The sequence below is a fragment of the Clavelina lepadiformis genome, chromosome 3, assembly GCF_947623445.1.
Source record: "Clavelina lepadiformis chromosome 3, kaClaLepa1.1, whole genome shotgun sequence".
In the NCBI taxonomy this organism is placed as follows: Eukaryota; Metazoa; Chordata; class Ascidiacea; order Aplousobranchia; family Clavelinidae; genus Clavelina; species Clavelina lepadiformis.
This window is the reverse complement of record NC_135242.1, coordinates 16337790-16356364: the sequence shown is the minus strand read 5'-3', so window position 1 is coordinate 16356364 and position 18575 is coordinate 16337790. Positions and strand designations below refer to the sequence as shown.

At 34.3% G+C, this 18575-nt stretch overlaps 2 protein-coding genes across 3 annotated transcripts; one reads left to right on the top strand and one right to left on the bottom strand.

Annotated features, from left to right (window-relative positions):
- The first annotated feature begins 815 nt into the window (after positions 1-815).
- On the top strand, positions 816-6396 carry LOC143449720 (T-box transcription factor TBX10-like). Its single transcript, XM_076950030.1, has 9 exons — positions 816-1154; positions 1322-1562; positions 1660-1796; positions 2161-2297; positions 3747-3905; positions 4095-4171; positions 5397-5488; positions 5646-5784; positions 5900-6396. Exons 1-9 carry the CDS (start codon positions 968-970, stop codon positions 6129-6131), a joined length of 1401 nt encoding a protein of 466 aa, XP_076806145.1. The 5' UTR covers positions 816-967; the 3' UTR covers positions 6132-6396.
- A 133-nt stretch (positions 6397-6529) lies between these two features.
- LOC143449281 (uncharacterized) lies at positions 6530-18174 on the bottom strand. Of its 2 annotated transcripts, XM_076949403.1 has the most exons (16): positions 18073-18174; positions 16201-16389; positions 15826-16008; positions 13928-13967; positions 13727-13826; positions 13461-13651; positions 12775-13330; positions 12554-12652; positions 12277-12401; positions 11447-12116; positions 10020-10110; positions 9825-9930; positions 9634-9674; positions 9303-9416; positions 8894-8982; positions 6530-7863 (listed from the first exon to the last, which is right to left on the bottom strand). In XM_076949403.1, the coding sequence occupies exons 1-16, from the start codon at positions 18127-18129 to the stop codon at positions 7818-7820; spliced, it is 2697 nt and encodes an 898-aa protein (XP_076805518.1). In that variant the 5' UTR covers positions 18130-18174; the 3' UTR covers positions 6530-7817. The 2 variants fall into 2 exon arrangements, with proteins under 2 accessions (XP_076805518.1, XP_076805517.1); XM_076949402.1 differs by having other exon boundaries at positions 6530-8982.
- Positions 18175-18575: the final 401 nt, after the last annotated feature.

The following is an 18575-nucleotide window of genomic DNA, read 5'->3' as shown; positions in this document are numbered from 1 at the left end:
AAACCGCCATAATCTGCACTCTGCAGTGCGACAAACCTTAGGATAAATGCGGTTGGCAAGGACTTGAAAGCGATTAAGATCAAGATTAGTTGTACCTCGCATTGAGAATGAGTGTAGGCTTATAGTTATTACTCGAAATGTCTGCAATCAAAATGTTTCTTCCTATTATCCAAAAAGTTACTGTCATGTTCTTATTTCGAATTACTCGATCCTTCCAACATTTTTCTCCTAATATCGCGTTTAGTTTTCCGCTTTGTGTGTTTTTGTTAAAAGTAGGTGCCAATAAACGTGGTTCCTCATTTTCAAGCAATGATATAATAATATCGATAATATAAAGTGATATCTTGAAACTTTTTGTAACATTTGCTACAATATAAAATCAGCTAGTTTAATAATCATGCTGAGAAAAGGGTTAAATATAATTGAAAGTATGTAGTAAATAAACTATTTCTACAGTAATTGTAAAGTACCGCAGATGAATATAAGAACTATGAACAGGATATTTTTTACCAAAATGCACTGAAAGGAATATCCCTGGAAAACTAATTTTTCGGAAAAAACCTTTTACAAACGAAAATATATAGTAACAAATATGTTTAAAGTCAAACTTGTAATACAATTATTTAAACATAGCTATTCAAAACAGCCTTAGTAAATTATTGCCATGACATGCGAGTATTATAGCAAGAAAGTCAAGTGTGATTCCTCGAGACAAGCGTTTTTTCTTTCGACCGGAAAACTAACGAAATTATATGTCACGCAGCCACTGGTAGAGAAAAAGCTGTCACCAAAGATCAGTCATTGAGAGAAGAACAGCTTTATAATCTGATAGAAAATAAGAAAGATATCTTGTTGCAGTCCATGTAGAACACAGGACCAGGACAGGCATTTTAAAATTATTCGCTTATTAAAACTTTTGCTGTGAAGAACGACAAATAACTTATAAAATATTTTGCGCCAGTGCAACATGTCTGAACTGAACATTTCGCGTAAAACAAAAGAAACAACAAAAATGTCTTTGCGGGCAAATGCATTCTTGATAGAAGCCCTTATCACGCCCACTGTCAGATCTAACGTTTCCATGAAAGATTATGACAACAGTTCTTCTGATGCTGATGAAGAAAAACATGTTGATTGCAATGTCTTAAGGCAAGGTAAGAAAATACATTACTTGCAAACCAGATTTTATACAAAATCAGAAGTTTGCGGTTGTTTGTAAATTATGAAAATCGGTTGGTTATAAAACCTGTTTATTTGTGCGCATATCTTTAACCAAAATAATTGGAAAAACATTTTTCACATACACTGTTTTTACAATCAGGAAGTACCACTGACGTTAAAATGTCCAGTGGTTCTCAGCATACGAGTACGGACAAAATGTCTGACGGGGAATCGATAAATGAAAGTCCGATGAAAACAATATCAGCACCCGAAGAGCTTCCAGCATCTTTTGAACCATCTCACCCCGCTTTAACGAAGCTTAAATGCACACTCGAAACCAAAGATCTATGGGCTAAGTTTCACGAGCTGGGAACAGAAATGATAATTACAAAATCGGGAAGGTGAGTTAAAATTATAGGTTTACAGTTATCAATATTGGATAAGAATTAAATTCCGAAGATTAATAAATAGAACGAAATAAGAAAATACGTTTTGCAGAAGAATGTTCCCCACGGTTCGTGTTTCCTTTTCCAAAGCGGATTTTTCTCAAAGATATATTGTGGTCATGGATATTGTACCTGTTGATAACAAACGCTATAGGTACGCTTATCACAGATCCAGCTGGCTCGTAGCAGGTTAGTAGATTACAGTGGTCTTACGTCTTATAGCTTAGAAATTTATTAGTTCGGAATTTGCGTTTCAAGACCAACTAAAATTTTTCAAAACGGACGCCACCCAAGAGATAAAGATTGCACCAGCCAAAACACGATTATAATAAAATATATATCTAAATCAAGGAATCAGCTCAAACAGGAAATTTTTTAAAACAGAAAGTGATATGCGCTGTGTTTTATATTTTTTATATAAACCGTAACGTTTTTTGGGCTAAATGTAATTAAGAATGATTCTAAATCTGAATTGCCTTCAGCTTTTAATTACGTTTTAAATTAGATAAGTTACATATCAGTTTTTTTTCCAACTGTGAAGTTTTGCTTCCAGGAAAAGCGGATCCTCCGTTGCCACCGAGACTATATATGCATCCTGACTCACCATTGACTGGAGCTCATATTTGTAAACAGATGTGTTCTTTCGAAAAACTTAAACTGACGAACAACGAAATGGATCAAAATAGTCATGTAAGTTTAAATCTTTACCCATATAGACTTATAACAATGCTCACAATACGATTTAAACATTTCTGGTATATTTTCTTTCCTGCTACCACAAATGTTAGAAGTTTTTAAAAGAAATTTAAACCTAAATCGAAAGAAATGGTTTAATTCAGTAATTGCTGTTAAATTAAGATATATTATCTTGCTCTTTTACAACTAGCCCAAAGTTGTCAAAGAGTCTTTTTGAAGTTTACATCAAAAAGTACCGATATTAATCAAAACGACGTTGTGGATTTTGATGCTTCAGAGGGGTTCGTTGAAAATAGCTCCTTTATCTGCCAGGGAGTGTTAGCAGCTTAACTCGATCGTGAACGTCTGTTAGGACAACACATTAAACTGGTGATTAATTGCCACACTTCCCCTTATCAGATTTTAGCTGTCACCAACATTTAGCCACCAGTACACTTTTGCAGACTTTCTTTTTCTCCTGCACGTCAATCGCAAGCTGCTAATGTAATAATGGTAAACGTGTTGGGCTAAAAAGTTGAATTTCTCATTCATTTATCGACAATCACTTAGGGCTTGACAAAAACAAAATTATTTTGGCAAATACAAAATGGTGCAGCAAGACTTGTTTCATTCGTAACTCCTGTTAACAAAGTACTGAAATTGGTACTCACAAAACAACATTCTAATTAGGTACTTAAAAACATTACAATTAGTCATTCTAATTAAATTTTTATATTAGCAAATTTTTGCTGTTGCTTCTAATTGCTTATAGGGATCATCGGTTATTATTTTGTTTGAAACTTGTTAAAATGCAATATTGATATATCCGGCTATATAGTCTATTATGAAAGAAGTTGCTATTGCGATATGGCAAATGATTGCATTGAAGTGTAGCTCGTCCGAACTGTGAGACTGTCACTGATAATATTTAAAAGAAAGTTAAGTTTAGACCAGTCAGCGGCTGAAGATAACTTATAATAAATTGCAGCTAGACTCTGCAAATTCAAACCGGTCATGGTTAAGTTGAATCAAACTGAAGTATAAAGGCCTATATACGAAACCATACTGAACCTTAAGTATACAATATTTGTTCACAGATGGTGTTCGGTCAATTCAATACACGGATGATTCAAACCAGTACGATTAGATCCAGGACAATTTTACTCAATAACTATTCAACCCACAAACGTAGGTTGGGTCGTCCTGGGTTTAGTCGTCATGACTTTCATTGCACTGGTTTGAACCGTACGGGGGTTGAATCAACCTGGAACCTTTTATATAGATATGTTTTATTACTACAGTTTGTGACGCTTTGCACCAGAAATGTTATTGTCACAAACTTAAAAGCCCTATTGCAGCGTTTGCCTTGAAAGCCTGAAGTTTTTTGCCAGGTGCTTTTCAAAATCCCGGATAGAGTTTTAACTGAATGGTTTGCATGATTTCTCAAATCTCTTTTATATATAGGTGATATTAAACTCCATGCACAAGTATCAACCCCGTGTTCACGTCATAAGAAAGGACAATGATCTGGTCAGTTTGTCTAATTTGCAGAAGAATCAATATAAGACGTTTGTTTTTCCTGAAACACGATTTACGGCTGTGACAGCATATCAAAATCAATTGGTACTTATTTCGATTAGACTATAATAAAATATTTAGAAAATTATATGTAACATTTATAGCATTTACGTAGTTATATAAAATATTATTTCAAATATTATATTGACGATATAGTGTTTAGAGCTTGAATAAAATTTGCGTTTTTCTAACATTTTGTTCGCAAAAAATTTATATCTTTAACTGCGGTTGCAGATCACGAGGCTTAAAATCGACAGCAATCCTTTCGCAAAAGGTTTCCGCGATTCATCCAGAATGAACGAATATGAGAGGTAGGTTTATATATTTAGGCAAAAGTACTCAATGGAATATAAATTGACCTATATAAATATAATTAATATTGCTATGAAAGAAATGTTGTTTGTTGGTTATTTTTTGAAATTATCAATACCAATAACATAGAAATATGCAGGCAACTCATTAACAGGCTCATTGATGACAACAACGGTTTTACAAAACATACATTTTATATAAATATCAATATCATACAGTGATAAGTTTATTAATTTAATTGAAAGGCGATTATTTTTTCATATCCTGCGGCGTACCGTCAAAACAATTAATTAAATAGCCAGCCATTTAAAATATAGACGTTAAATGTAGCCTATAACAAATAGAAATATTTCTAGAATGCATTGAAATCAATCCTGTTGAAAACGAAGCGATGATTGGGAGGAGATGTCGTCAATTGATTCACTAATAATCTGATAAAGCAAAGTGCAGCGGCTTTTAACGGCGTTATGCGATCGTTGGTAATTTTATCAACTCCTGCAAAAGGATCGGGTCGACGTTAACTGAGTTAACGCCCCGTCATTTGCTTTCCCCCCGCAGGGATCGCTTCTCGCCGCAGTACACGGCGATGGTTTCATTAGCGGCTGAGCGAGGCGCAGAAATTTAGTTTTTGATTTTATAATCGCTCTTAGCCAATTCTGTCCGATATTTTTTCTTCATGGCGACACGAGAGTTTCTGACGCACAAGTTAGCAAGTGGTTCGAAAATGTGTGACGTGTCGATGTAAACCTGAAACAATCGAGTAAAAATTGAATTTCTAAAAAGATCGCTTTAAAATATCAGTGAATAATTAATGAAAACCAGCGTAATTATGTTGCCTCGCCTTGCTTTTCAGTTGGCAGCAATTTAAGCTGGTTTATTTTCTGTTATGACATTAAAACATCAAAGTTTTTTTGTTCACAAAGAATTGCAAAAATCTCACTTGTCAAATCTCAATTACAAAGTTGACTTATCATAGCTAAACAACAAGCATACAAGCAAGTACAAAGACTTTCAACAAAAAGAAATTTTTTAAGTTGTTTCTTGCAATCTAATTTGGTTTTATCACCGAGTTTAAGATGTAAATTGAACAAATTGTATAATTGAAATTATGCAAATTTGTAGTTTTTGAATCACTAGTTTTGCAATATGTAGCAACATAGGGTCTTTATTTATGTGTTCTAGTATGAATTCTACTTATCGGCACAAACAGAAAATATTTTGTAGAGATTCTGTGGAAAGCGTCATGTGCAGTCCACGCTTGCTCCAGCCCACTCCTGCTACCATGCGGTTGGTGCTTCATGAAAGTAGTGATCATGGTAAGCACTAGAATAAGCCTATTGTTAAAAATAAAACTGATGTAATGCTATGCGCTGTTGTTTCTTTTCGCATTAAGATCTTGCACATTTTCCATTTAAGTAAGAAAGACGATGTAATTTTTTGATATAAATTACAAGAATTATTTGGAAATAACAGCAAAAAGAAATGCAACTTCTTCAAGAATACCAAGCGCAACAGATTTTGCGAGAGAACTGAGACCACTTTCAATACCGCACTTTCAATTCCCAAATTCATCAGCAACGTTTTCACGGTTTCCAGCACTTTCAAATTACGGGTAACGTTATAACGCTGTAGTATTAACAAATAATTTGGAACTAAACATTCCAGTTTCGCTGATATTTTTATGATTTATAGGTTTGATATGAACTTGAATGCAATTTTTAATGCAGACCTTCGATGAACCCTTTGGCGTTATCCAGACATAGCAATTTTCAAGTCGCTGCAGCTGCGGCAGCAGCTTTCACACAATATCAAGTGTTTCGCCGGTTTCACCCTTACGTCATTCAACCTTCGTTTCCTTCTCAACTTAAGCCTAAAGATAACGCAAAAAATACTCTTTCAACTAGTCAAGATTTTGTTGGAAAAGTAACAGAAACACCTTCAAATTTTAAACGCTCATAATCTCTACAAACGGTTTCTCGAAAAAGCTGTTTTTTGTTTGCTTGTTTAAGTGTTGTTTGCTGCGATATTTATCATCTGGTTCAGGTTGGAACGTCATGAGTGACGTTTTACTGCCCAATCACAAGGCTTTTACGATCAGCGAAGCTGGTCGACTGACGAAGTTAACTTCGTGAATCTTGTGTGTCACCGAAGAGGCGTAACATTGTTAGGTTTTCTATTTGATGTTTTCCTTTCTCAAAATATTTATTTTCATTTGTATGTTGAACATAGAAATAAACTTGTGGAAAATGTATCAATCTTTGTTCTGTATTGAATATCATCTGCATTCTCGACCATATCTGCTTCCTTAAACCCATTATACTACTTAGGTGGATTAAACATGAATACGCAAACGTAGACATTTTTCAAATCGTTTTTATTTGTAATGTCGAAATATAAACGTCACACAGTGACTGACTCCGGGCAGATCATACTAATCTGCGGGAATGTGGGGTGCGAAACCAGGTCGTGAAGACAACAGCTACACCGATCTTCCACCAACTTCATCCTGCTAATTTACTCAAAAGATACCGGGTAGCTAGAAATAGTATCGAAAAGGTGTTAACCTGAATGCCTAAAACAAGAAAAGTATAAAAATACGCTGATTAACACATACATTGCAAATGTCAAACAATATACACACAATACAAAACATGCAAGTTAAAAATATCGCCCAATTCCACATAAAAAAACTGAAAACAGAAAAATCAGTAGAAAGTATAAACAAATTTATAAGGTATAAAAATAACAGCAAATAAATATTGTTCTAAATGGCAAATATACTTACATTTGTCAAGATAAGAACCAATCCTAATATTTTCATTACGGCATTAATTATAATGCCAAGCAACTAGAAATTACACATATGTATGTAAAATATGACAAAACACCAATCTACAAATTTCTGCTCCATCATTTTTTTTAATATGAAACTAAGCACATACATTAAAAACGTCCAAATGAAATTTCTCACTTACAAAAAAGCAGGTTCTGGCAAAACTTGTTTGTCATCAACAGACAATAATAACACATAACACTCAAAGCCATATTTTAAAAGCAATGTCAAAATACAACCAGAAAGCTCCAATACATTATGATACAACCATAGATTTTCTCTTTATACCAGACATACATGATTGGCTTAAACGGCTAATACATCATAAAATGGAGGCAGTTCTGTATATCAACCATACCACGAACAAGATACGAAAAATAAGTTTCAGATACACTAGCTCCAACAAAAATTACATGAGCTATATATAGCGGGGGGTTTAATCAAGATGTAGGTAAACTATATTGTTACTAAATAGACACATGTGAGATATTTTCACTCAAAATTCACCAGCAACTTTTAAAGATGTCTAGTAATTACACTTTTTAGGTGATACAAATATAAATGTTGATAAAAAAATTTGAATGCAAAGTCTATCCGAAAACAAGCAATCATAATAACATAAACATGCAATGCATCATTAACAATTACGTCTACTAAAATTGGTAATGTTGCGTAACAAACTCAGCTGACCGCAAAGACAAGTTCAAATAAAGGAAAGAACTAATAAAGTATCCTGTTCCCCCGTATTCTTATTAATTGCAAAAAAAATGCAAATTTTGCAAAACAAATCATTAATTATGAAATAGAATCCATCATTGTTCCACTGACACCGATATGTATGAAAGATCCAGCATAAACCTAAAATTAACTAAAAGTGTTACACATGCAATACAAGAAAATGAAAGACATCTACACATCACAATAGTAGGTTTGTGGTAAATTGAACACGAGACTGAATCTGAAAATTGAATGTTTTCGTTATTCTCATGAACCCAAATATTACAAGCAGATTCAAGGCGAATCCTTGTAAAAAAGTATTTTTCAGTTGCATGATTGACCATAAAGACTGAACTGGTGAAGACTGGGAATGGTATAAAAATTTTCAGATCCAACCCACCGAATTTCAGAACCCAACCTTAATGCATGAGCTTACGCTTGCTGGTGAAGATTTATATTAGGTGGGAGGAAAGCCAAGTGAAGAAACTTCTTCACTCTTCATGCACGTCTTTATGTGACTTGCCACCACAAAGCCATGTGCTCTAATAAAGTGTCAAACAAACAATCTCTTGGGCGGTTTACCACTCTACTGCTAGACTACACAGCTGACAGTTCTGAAATTTGGTGGGTTGGGTTTAAACCCATGCACATATGTTAGAACTCTGACTCAAATTCGTTAGCTCGGTAGGTAATTTAGTTATGTAAAATGAGCCAAGTCAGTGGATATAATTTTGATTCCAATTCACAAGGATCTGTATCTTTTTCGATATTACACACCCATAAAGAATATGTTTTGCCAATGATAGACTACAATACTCCTATTCAGTTTGAAGCATATTTATTATTTATAAAATGTTTGGGAGATATGTTAGCAAAGTACTAATAAAACCAATGTGATAGTGTTAGTATGTATAGTACTGCATAGTGCAGCATTGCAAATAAACTCTTTTTGACAGAAAACAAATCTAGGCAAATAATAACAATAATTGCTTAGAGCCTTCGACAGTAAGCTATGCAGAGAAACATACCAGTATACAATGCTGTTATATACTAGTACTATAATTTACAGTTTTTTGTTTTGTGGTGTGTTAGTTAACTATAAGCAAAAAGTTGATAGTAGAATAGACTGAACAAGTATATACTACTGTGTTTAGTAAAAAGATAAAAATACCTATTGTATTTTTGTGCAAATGCTTCAGCTTTCTCTAGTGATGAAAATGATCCAACCACCGTCTTCTCTTGCGAGTTGAGGCAGAGATTCTGTCAATTGTAATGAACTTTATTATTTAACCATAAATTAATTAAATTTATTTATATATAAGAAGCTAAAAAGAAACAAACAAACCTGGCTTCATTATAAGCCAGGGTAATTTCTTTTACATGACTGTGTGTTATCACAATAACAGAAATATTATCAAAACTGAATATACAATCTAATTTAATTTCAATTAAAATACGTTTAATACCACAAACAAAAGCGTATAGCAAAGAAAAAAAGTTGAAGCAATCCATGCGTACTTCTCATATCAATTTTATTGCTTGAAAAGCTACAGTATTTAATCAATTCTTGCTCAACTTACCTCCACCACTCCAATAGTTTTCATTAGTTTTTCAACACTCTCTAGTGTTGTCTCCGAGGCAAGATTGGAAATTTTAACTTTAGTGGGTTGAATCTTTTCAATGTTTTGTGCTGGCTAAATAAATGCATAAATCATGCAAAGTTATGATACACTGAATTTCCATCATTTTTACAAATTAACAATATTAACAGTATTTTTACTAAGAAGTGACAATTGAAAATATTTTTGCAAACATAGATAAGTAACTAACAACTAGCTGAACATTTTTAACCAATTCAATTCTACAGATGAAAGAAATTTAAAAGCACTTGATCGCTTCCAAATTTGTTACCTGTGACGTTTCCACAACTGGCACACTGATATAAGCTCCGCCTACAAAAAGTTAGGTTTGTTTGCAAGTAGTACAACAAAATCAGCAACTGGTACATATCGAGCATTTTTGTATTTTGTAAACGCAATATTAAGACCAATACCAGGGAAAGGTAAGTTATTCAAAAAAGCAACCAATTTCAGGATAAGTACCTTTACGACGTTCAGCTTTCATTGCAAGAATCTTTTTCCTTTTTTCTGCTTGCTGCATCAACAAGGATTGATATTTTTCATTGTCATCAATATTTGATTGCCATGCCTACAAAAAAGAAATGGATTACCAAAATCACAATACTCATGTCAGTAAACTGATAAAACAACTTGTCAACAAGCAACTTTGGTCCACACATTTGTTTTTTCCTGTTGATGATGACCAGCATTTACAGCAGGAGGGGGCTTCAACCTGGACGCTGGTGGATCTTGCTTAGACACCATTTTTCTGTTATAAAGTAAATGAATTGTTTGTAACCTCCATATAAATAAGTCGCAATTGTGCAATGGTTCGATATTAACACATGTTAGTTGGATATGTGTGTATGTTAGACTAAGCGAGTTATAGCATCATCACTTTTCAAGCACGATCAACGAGCAACTCAAATATATGCAGCTTAATGTTTACTCACATAGAAATATAGTACATTTATTGGACATTATATAATCTGAGAACTGCTTCCTGAATAATATTTAATCAGTATCCTGAAGTTATTGTGCCATGAGCCTGTACGAACGTTTTAAACAGTATGCCCAGTATCTACTTTTTCAACATATTTGTTAATTTCAAGCAACTGCCCCCACAGCAAAAGGGCAGGGTTGCCTCTGTAGCCTCTCAAAATGGGTTTCTACAATGGAAAGCCATAGAAGCAGCGTTTCTACAATGGAAGATAATTCAAGATAATTCACTAAATCAGGGACAAATAATTTAAAATGCTGTAAACGTATTTCAATTTTAAGGAAATCAATTAGTTTGAAAATATATCCAAGGTTTAAGTAGACATTTGTTTTATCTATGATTTTTTCTTATCAATGATCATGATTTGTTTGAAAAGATTCCAAATATCCATGGTATGGTATAACTTAATCGTCATCCTCAAACTGACTATAGTCATTGCATGATTTAATACCGGCGATGATTCCTCATCGCTCGAGACCCGGTTACCGAGCTGTCCTTTGTGCAAGTTTTCAACATATTTGTTAACTTACTTTTAAACAAAACAGATTTCTATACTGTATGCCAAATAATAACATGCTATAAAGCTTGCACACTGTACAGCCTCTGCTGCAGTAGCTTCAAAGAAATAAGCAATGTCTGAGGTGCCATCAGAATTGCGCTATTGCGACAAAATAATGGTCCTAAACTTGGTTTCAACTTTTCGGTAGCATTTGAAAGCTGGGCTTCAGTAACTTTGCAAACTAGCGACGCAATAACTCCAGTATGAAAATAAATTGATTGGACAATATCAAACAGAAGATAGAAATAAGTGTAAGTCTCTCACCCTTTTCCTTTTACTTCAGAACAGGTCACCTAAGCAAATATATCGTAGCCTGTTGTACGCAAATGTAGCTGTACATAGTTAACCACGCAATTGGCTGTTTCCCATTAAAAACAACAAAATTGTTGTTTACTGGAAGATTTTGAACATGTTATACGATTTTATTTGTACCGCAAAAGACCAACGCAGTTTCTCATGAAAACAATGGGTGTAAATAACGAATTTTTTGTGCGATACCAAAACAGCAAATGAGTATTCAAATTAAATAGCAAACATCACACTTACCCATTGCTATAATTACACATCTTAGCAAAATCTTGCTGGATTGGAGCTGATGGAGTGCTGTTAATGACAGGCCTAATATGCACCGTTGGTTGAGATATTGGTCTAGGTCCTAATATACCAGGCCTGGCAGATATAGGCAAATTTTTAACATTAACATGTTCAAATGATACCGGAGCCGTCATTGGAGGCTGATGGATGGAACTGCTGACTGACGAAAGAACATTATGACGAGAAATGACTGCATTAGGGAGAGGTGGTGGTGGCTTGCTAATGTCAATAGCTTGTGGGGGAGCAAGAGCACTTGCTAATAGATGAGGAGGTGGAACTGAAATAACTGCAGGAGGAGGAATACGAGTATTCATTGGAGGAGGCTTAGGTATACTAGTGTTAGCAATTCCACCAGGCAATTGAGGGGGTGGGACAAGCATCTTTGGAGCCAGTGCAGTCGCAGCACCTGGCTGGGCTGGAATGCGTGGAGGGGGAACCGTTATAATTGGTGGGGGGACTGTAAAAGCAGGAAGACTTGCTGTTGCTGATGTGGCAGCAATAGATGCAACTGATGAAGTTGTTGTTGAACTAACAGGCGATTGTGTAAGGGCAACAGAACCAGTTATAGTGCGGTTCCCTTTGAAATGCGGATTGATAAGAATTTTCCCTGAGCGTGGTGCAGCTGCAGCAGAAATAAATTGAATGTACCATTGACTACATTAGCTCAACATCATAGAGGTTTAGCACTAAACGTTTCCGAAAAGAACCCGTAATAATTGACTAGCATCTCAACTTTAGTTTAAACATGACCAGAAGAGGAGAAATTAAAAACATTTGCTTACTTGAGCTAGTGTTTTTAGAAACTGCATCACTGCGACGAGATGATGTGCTACGTTTTGGTGAATATGAACGTGATCTTTTACGTTGCCTTTTTTTGGAAGAAGGTGACCTACCAGTACCACGATGCCTTTAAATGCAGATTACTTAATTACCTCGAAACTGATAAGCCACAATATTACAAACGCAATATTCAGTATTAAAATTTAAGAGAGATTTTTATAGTCTTATGGTTTAACAGTGAAAAAAAATACAATTCTTGTGGTTTTCTAAATTAATTACCTAGATCTTGGTGACCGTGAGCGTGACCTTCTTGGTTTAAGAACAGTACGCTTATGGCGTGACCTGGGTAGAGGAGATGGTGATCTTGACCTTGATCCTCTAAAAATGTCTTTTAGTTAGTTTTATTGGGGCATTTAAATAAATGACAATTTTTAGCTGCAAAGACTATAATTGTTTATCATCTTTTCAAAACTGGAACAGAGAAAAATATACTTATATACCTTCTAATTTTTACTGAAAGTTGAGGTGAAGATCTGTCATCTCGATTAAACACAACTTGTCTGATTTTATCTGCAGTTTGACCTTCAGAAACTGACAAATCATTTTTATCCCTTTTTCCTGCTGACAACAGAGTTGGAATTGGATTTCCAGCAGGTTTTTCTCCATTTTTCTCTTGACAGGTTTCATCTTCTTTTCTGTTCGACACCGTTAGAACTGGTATTGTTGACACCGGTTGTTGCTCAGATACAAGGGGTGGTAGACTGACAATAGGTGGTGGAATCTGGAGAGCAATGGGTGGACAAATGGCAGGAGGAGCTTGATTAAGAAAATGGCCATGTGGAGGAAGAACAGGCCTTCCAGGTGGCATTCCAAGAATTCCAGGAATCGCTAAGGATGGAGGAGGTAGGGAAAGGTTTAGTGGAGGTGGCGGAACTCTCATTAAGATGGATGCACTCACAGGAGGACGCTTTGTAAAAACATTAGGTGATGAAAACATGCTAAGGTTAAACAGAGGTTGGCTCGATCCTCGATTGATCATCATTCTAGGCATCCCACCTTAATATAAAAAGCATCAAATAGCTTAACAATTTGTTTTGGCAGTAGCAAAACATTTTTTGTATGTTTAATGCCTAATCAACTCTAGCAGGTTACTAAATACAGTATATACAACATATATAACACTAACCTCTTTGTGGATGACTATGTGGAAATCTTAATTGTGGTCCTCTTGTTTGAAATTTTCCTCTTCCCCTATTCTTTCCTCTTCTATGCATGCGTCGTTCTTGTTCTTGTTTGTCAAAATCTTCAATTTTTTGGCGAGCTTCATCCGATATTTCCAGAGTATCAGGAATAATACGCTGTTCTGAATCTGGACCCCTTGTAAGACAAATTTTAGTTTTACTTTCAAAAAACAGAATCCTTGAAGAAGTTATGCTGTAAATGAATTAATACCTGCGGACGCTACCAGACAACTGTCCCCCAATTCTTTCAGATTTAAACCTCTTTCGACTATCTTTTTCATCTTCATCACTTTCGTCATCTTCATCATGCACTACAAGTAACAAAATTGAAAAAGGGTAATGACAACAAAACTTAAAAAATTTGTTACTGCATGCAGCAACACTTGTGATTGTTTTTTTATAAGTTACCTACCAAGTGATGTATCTGCTATAGCTGCATTAACGTCGGGCATCTAGAAAAAAATTTATAAGTTGAAAATGCGCCTGTAAACAATAGAAAAGAATAAATCCAGCTTCAATAATAACTCGGAAATATGTTACATTTTTATTCTTATATGTATGTTAAGGATGTGTTTTTAAGTTTATCAAAATCCTAAAGCAGTGGTTTTAATTATTGAATTATTAATTAATTATCTATTATTATAGCATCTAGAAATATCTGCAGCCCTTTCTTGTGTTGTAAACTAGTTAACCCAGATAAATAAAAATACACTTGTCCTGACAGTTGATCAACCTGACATGACAACTTATTTTTTCATAAATATTAATCAAAAATCAAATTATATTGATGACTAACTCTTCCATTCATTCGACTATTGAAACAGTTGTCCATTCAAGAAGTATCACTCGCTTGCACAATGCACATACAATAACCTTTCATTGCAGTAAGGAAGGGCAAATCAGATTAATGTACTTTCTAGAACAATTCCTTTAATTCCAAAATTTTGAAGGACTATTCTAGTAAACTTCTGAATCAATAGCAACTAAACTATACCTTTATAAAAAAATCTGGCAATTCAATTCACAATTAAAACTTTAAAAGGCATCAAAACAAATATTGCTGATGACTGATTGCTGACTGCTGATAAACCAGAAAAAACAAAATCTTAATTTACCATCTAAAGTATCAGTTACGGAAAACCAGCTTCAAAAATAATCTACTAAATCTGCAACTCTTACAACAGTTAAAGACATGAATGAAGTTTTCATGAAAGCAATTAAATCAACCTTCAAATCAATACTGGGTAAAAACCAAACAACAAAAACAGAAATTCTGACAAAAGTAACACATTGAAAAGATGCTAAATTGCCAAAAGTAGCGCTTTTGATGATGTTATGGTAGCCAGCAACACCGAGTAAAATAATCTTTTGTACACTAGTAACTAGACTAGAAGCACGTGTACACTGGTAACACTAGTAATCTACTGGAAACCTTCCCTGAATCATTCGAAATGGAACCAATCCTTACATAAGCTACAGGATAAAGAATGAAGTGAAGCATTATATTTCACATTTGGAAGGATATCAAAGCAACAATATTAAATAAATATAAATAACTAAAGGAATTATAGCAATTTATGTTACTTCAAAGTTTAAAGTGTTCCTCAAATTTTCAATATATATCTCATTGTTATGAAACTGGATGAAGTTTTATAAAGAAAAGAGAAGTAGCAAGAAAAAAATGAGAATAACAAAAGCACAAAAAAGTAATGGAATGGGGAAAAGCAATTACTTTTTTGATTTTTGATCAAAAGATGACTACTCCAACCAACCTACCGAGTTCTTCACACCTAACCTAAAGTTATCACAGACAAAAAAAAGAAATTTAATATAAAAGAAATAATGATGTCAAAAGCAATGAGCTGTAAATGGAAACTTTAAAAGGTAAATGCATCGTTTTTGTTGCAAGAAGATTTGTGCAAGGTCCTATGTAAACTCCTCTTGAAGAGGTATATACAATATACAGTACATACACACTCAAGCATGCTGGTTGCAAGAATTCATACATCACAAACAGAAACTTGTCAATAAAATATTTACTACAAAACTAACTGCACACTAACTAACACAGTAGAGATAACTTAGAAAAACTCTACACTGGGAGGCTGGTAACTATTATCAGTGGTGTTGTCTAAAAAATTGTAAACCACAGGCAATACAAAAGAGAAAAGATGTCTTCGCATAATGAAAAAATTATAAAAATAAACAATGTAGACTTTCCAGAAAGATGGTAACATAATATAGGCTTGACAAAATATAGTTGTTAACTAAAAGTAAACATTATTAAAACCAAAAATGGACACATCTTACTTCAGGATTCGTGGAAGCTGGAGAAATAATTTCCTTTGCTTCTGGTTGACAGTTTAACACAGGATGGTAAATTTTAATTTTCTTCTGAGCAAACCCCTCAACATCATCATCATTTTCATCTTTTGTGTCAGTTCCTTCAGAATCTGAACCATTTAAAAGTGCAGACGATTGTTCCAAAATTTGCTACAAAAGGAAACAAAGTTATAAAATAGTATATTAAAAATAAAGATGAGAACAATCTTTATTAACTTTTGATTAAGAAATGTGTCATTACATAATCAACACCGTCATCAATAAAATCTTCATTCAGGCTTAAAATGAATAATTTAATGTTTATCGTAAATAAAATTATTCCTATCTTATAAATACGCTTACATTATTGTTATCATTGCTTGCTTCATCAGAAGTTGCTTTGTTTAAGTTATCTACAATTGTGTCATCAGTAGATCGAGAACTAAAGTCATTAGATTCCAGTTCCGCAAGGAATTTTTCATCATTGTCTTCATCACCACTATCAAAAAGAAGTGCCTCCTCATCCAAGTCATCATCTAAGATATCATTACTCTGAAAACAAAATAACAACAATTAGCAAGTTCACAGCGACCATATTAAATCACTAACTTGATCACTGAGATGATCACTAACTTGATTTATTTTTAACTGAATTTCGGATAATTCAACTGGTCCTGGAAAAAATAATTCCTACACTCAGTTCCACAGTTATCCTTCCCAATTAATTCAAATGTTCAAAAACTCAGTTTTGTGTGCCCCAGGTCTCAAATATGACTCATTTTCTCAAAATTATTCACAAATCTTACGCACTCTTAAGCAAACTTCCGAAATATGTTGGGAAGACACTTTATCATCTCCTTCGTTGACCTCAAAAAAGTACATGGTCGAGTTTCTTGAGAGTACAGCGAAAGTACGATATTGATGCTAGCTTACTGGTAGCCATTAAATCGATGTACAATTGCTCTAAAGTTTGTGTCCATTTAAACAGTGTTAAATCGAACCTTTTACTGTAGATGTGCCTATATAAGCGCCCCTCTCCTCTTTATTGTTAACATAAACTGGATAGACAGGCACACTCTGGCACAGCCTTGGCAAAGAGTGTGTCATGGTTGGAAGCAATAAGATCAGCCATATGCTATTTGCAGTTGACCTATTTTTTTGGTTTCTTTTAAACCTGATCTTCAACATGCACTCGATCATTTTGTGCTTGCAACAACTCCGGGACAAAAAGTCAATATGAAGAAAACTGAAGTACCCTGTATGACAGGAATCAAGCGAAGAAACACTGAAGCGCAATTCACAACTTACGGAAGACAGAACATTGAATTGGACACATGAATTGGAAAAGCAAGAGCAGTCATATGTGAGCTTCAACGTTTAGTTGTAACGAAGTGAGAGGTTTTTAAGACTACGAGACTCTCAAACTTTCAGTTAATTTTCCTTTCAAGTCACAATCAATCTTAAGTTATAATTATGATTCATGGATCTTGGATAATGACCCATAGAGTGTGATCACGGGTGCAGGCTACAGAAATGGCAATTTTAAGAAGATTTTATGATATGAACATGTAACTAGATCAAATGCGTAACACCGAAACCTGTAATTTCTAAATTTTGAGCCCAGGGTTACTTTTTTCAAATAGAAAACTACCAACGGCATTGGTTGAGTCATGTCACCAGAATTCCTCAGAAAAGACTTGCAAATGAAGTTATGCTTGCCACACCCACCGGTAACAGACCAATGGGTCAACCAAGAATCAGGTGGTACAATTACGTCACTGACTTCACCTGGCCTGGTCACGACTAAATATGTCTTTTAGGAGTTCCTCATGCTGCTGCTCCCATGACCCTCTTAAAGAGGATGAGATGGATTCCAAAGAAAGAGAGATTCACAAATCACGCCATAACCAAGTGTCCGAAGCCATACTCATGAACAAGTTTAAAAAATACGAAACGTGACAAAATGAAATAAGGTTATCAAAGCTTATGTTGGCCTACTCGGGCTATTCCGTATGACTGGTTATATTTTATTTGTCTCCATCTTTTTTCTTCAGTGTTTCTTTGACAGTAAGATGTTAATTGTTACAACTTTACTTCATATGTACATTGTACTGTATGCACAATTATCCTCTACTTCAGTTTTCTGAAATGAATTGATACTTGCGAAAACAAACTGAAACTTTTCTTCGTTTCATTTTACACCAATCAACCTCGAAGTATCATAATATAACCTACCCTTTTGAAGTTGTCCGATAAAAGGTCATCGTCGTCATCATCAAGCAGACTTGACATAATACTACCGTGTGGGATATACAACAATAGTAAATAAGCCCTAGCAAATCTAAAAAACATATTATTAGCTGGAGCTTAACTGGAACAACAAACTTGAAATTTTTTACATTCTTTTATATTTGAAATTTGTTTTAAATAACTGAAGTCGGTTTTTGCTTTGAAAAAAATTGCCTTATTGGTTTATTTTGGTAACATTTTTTTGGTTAAACGTTGAAAGACTCGTTTCAGAATTTACCACAACGAATAAATTGAACATTAATAAAATCAGCTAGATATATATATATACTTAAAACAACAAAGTTATAATTTCATGTCTTTAGGACATGACTTTTATAGTAATGTTAAATGCACTTTTCAAAAAAGTCAAAGGCCTACTTGGCATAAACATCAATGAGAAGCGTTTACCGTAACAGTGATGCCAATTTTTTGGCACAGAATTGCCACTT

Bases quoted from the DNA above. Each gene is read 5' to 3' on its own strand.
- LOC143449720 (XM_076950030.1), top strand. From the start codon at position 968: ATGTCTGAACTGAACATTTCGCGTAAAACAAAAGAAACAACAAAAATG. The intron at 1,155-1,321 runs GTAAGAAAATAC...TTTTACAATCAG, and splicing joins TTGCAATGTCTTAAGGCAAG to GAAGTACCACTGACGTTAAA. The intron at 4,172-5,396 runs GTAGGTTTATAT...AATATTTTGTAG, and splicing joins AGAATGAACGAATATGAGAG to AGATTCTGTGGAAAGCGTCA.
- LOC143449281 (XM_076949402.1), bottom strand. From the start codon at position 18,129: ATGTCAAGTCTGCTTGATGATGACGACGATGACCTTTTATCGGACAAC. The intron at 16,009-16,200 runs GTAAGCGTATTT...TTCCTTTTGTAG, and splicing joins CAAGCAATGATAACAATAAT to CAAATTTTGGAACAATCGTC. The intron at 9,675-9,824 runs GTACTTATCCTG...AACTTTTTGTAG, and splicing joins GAAAGCTGAACGTCGTAAAG to GCGGAGCTTATATCAGTGTG.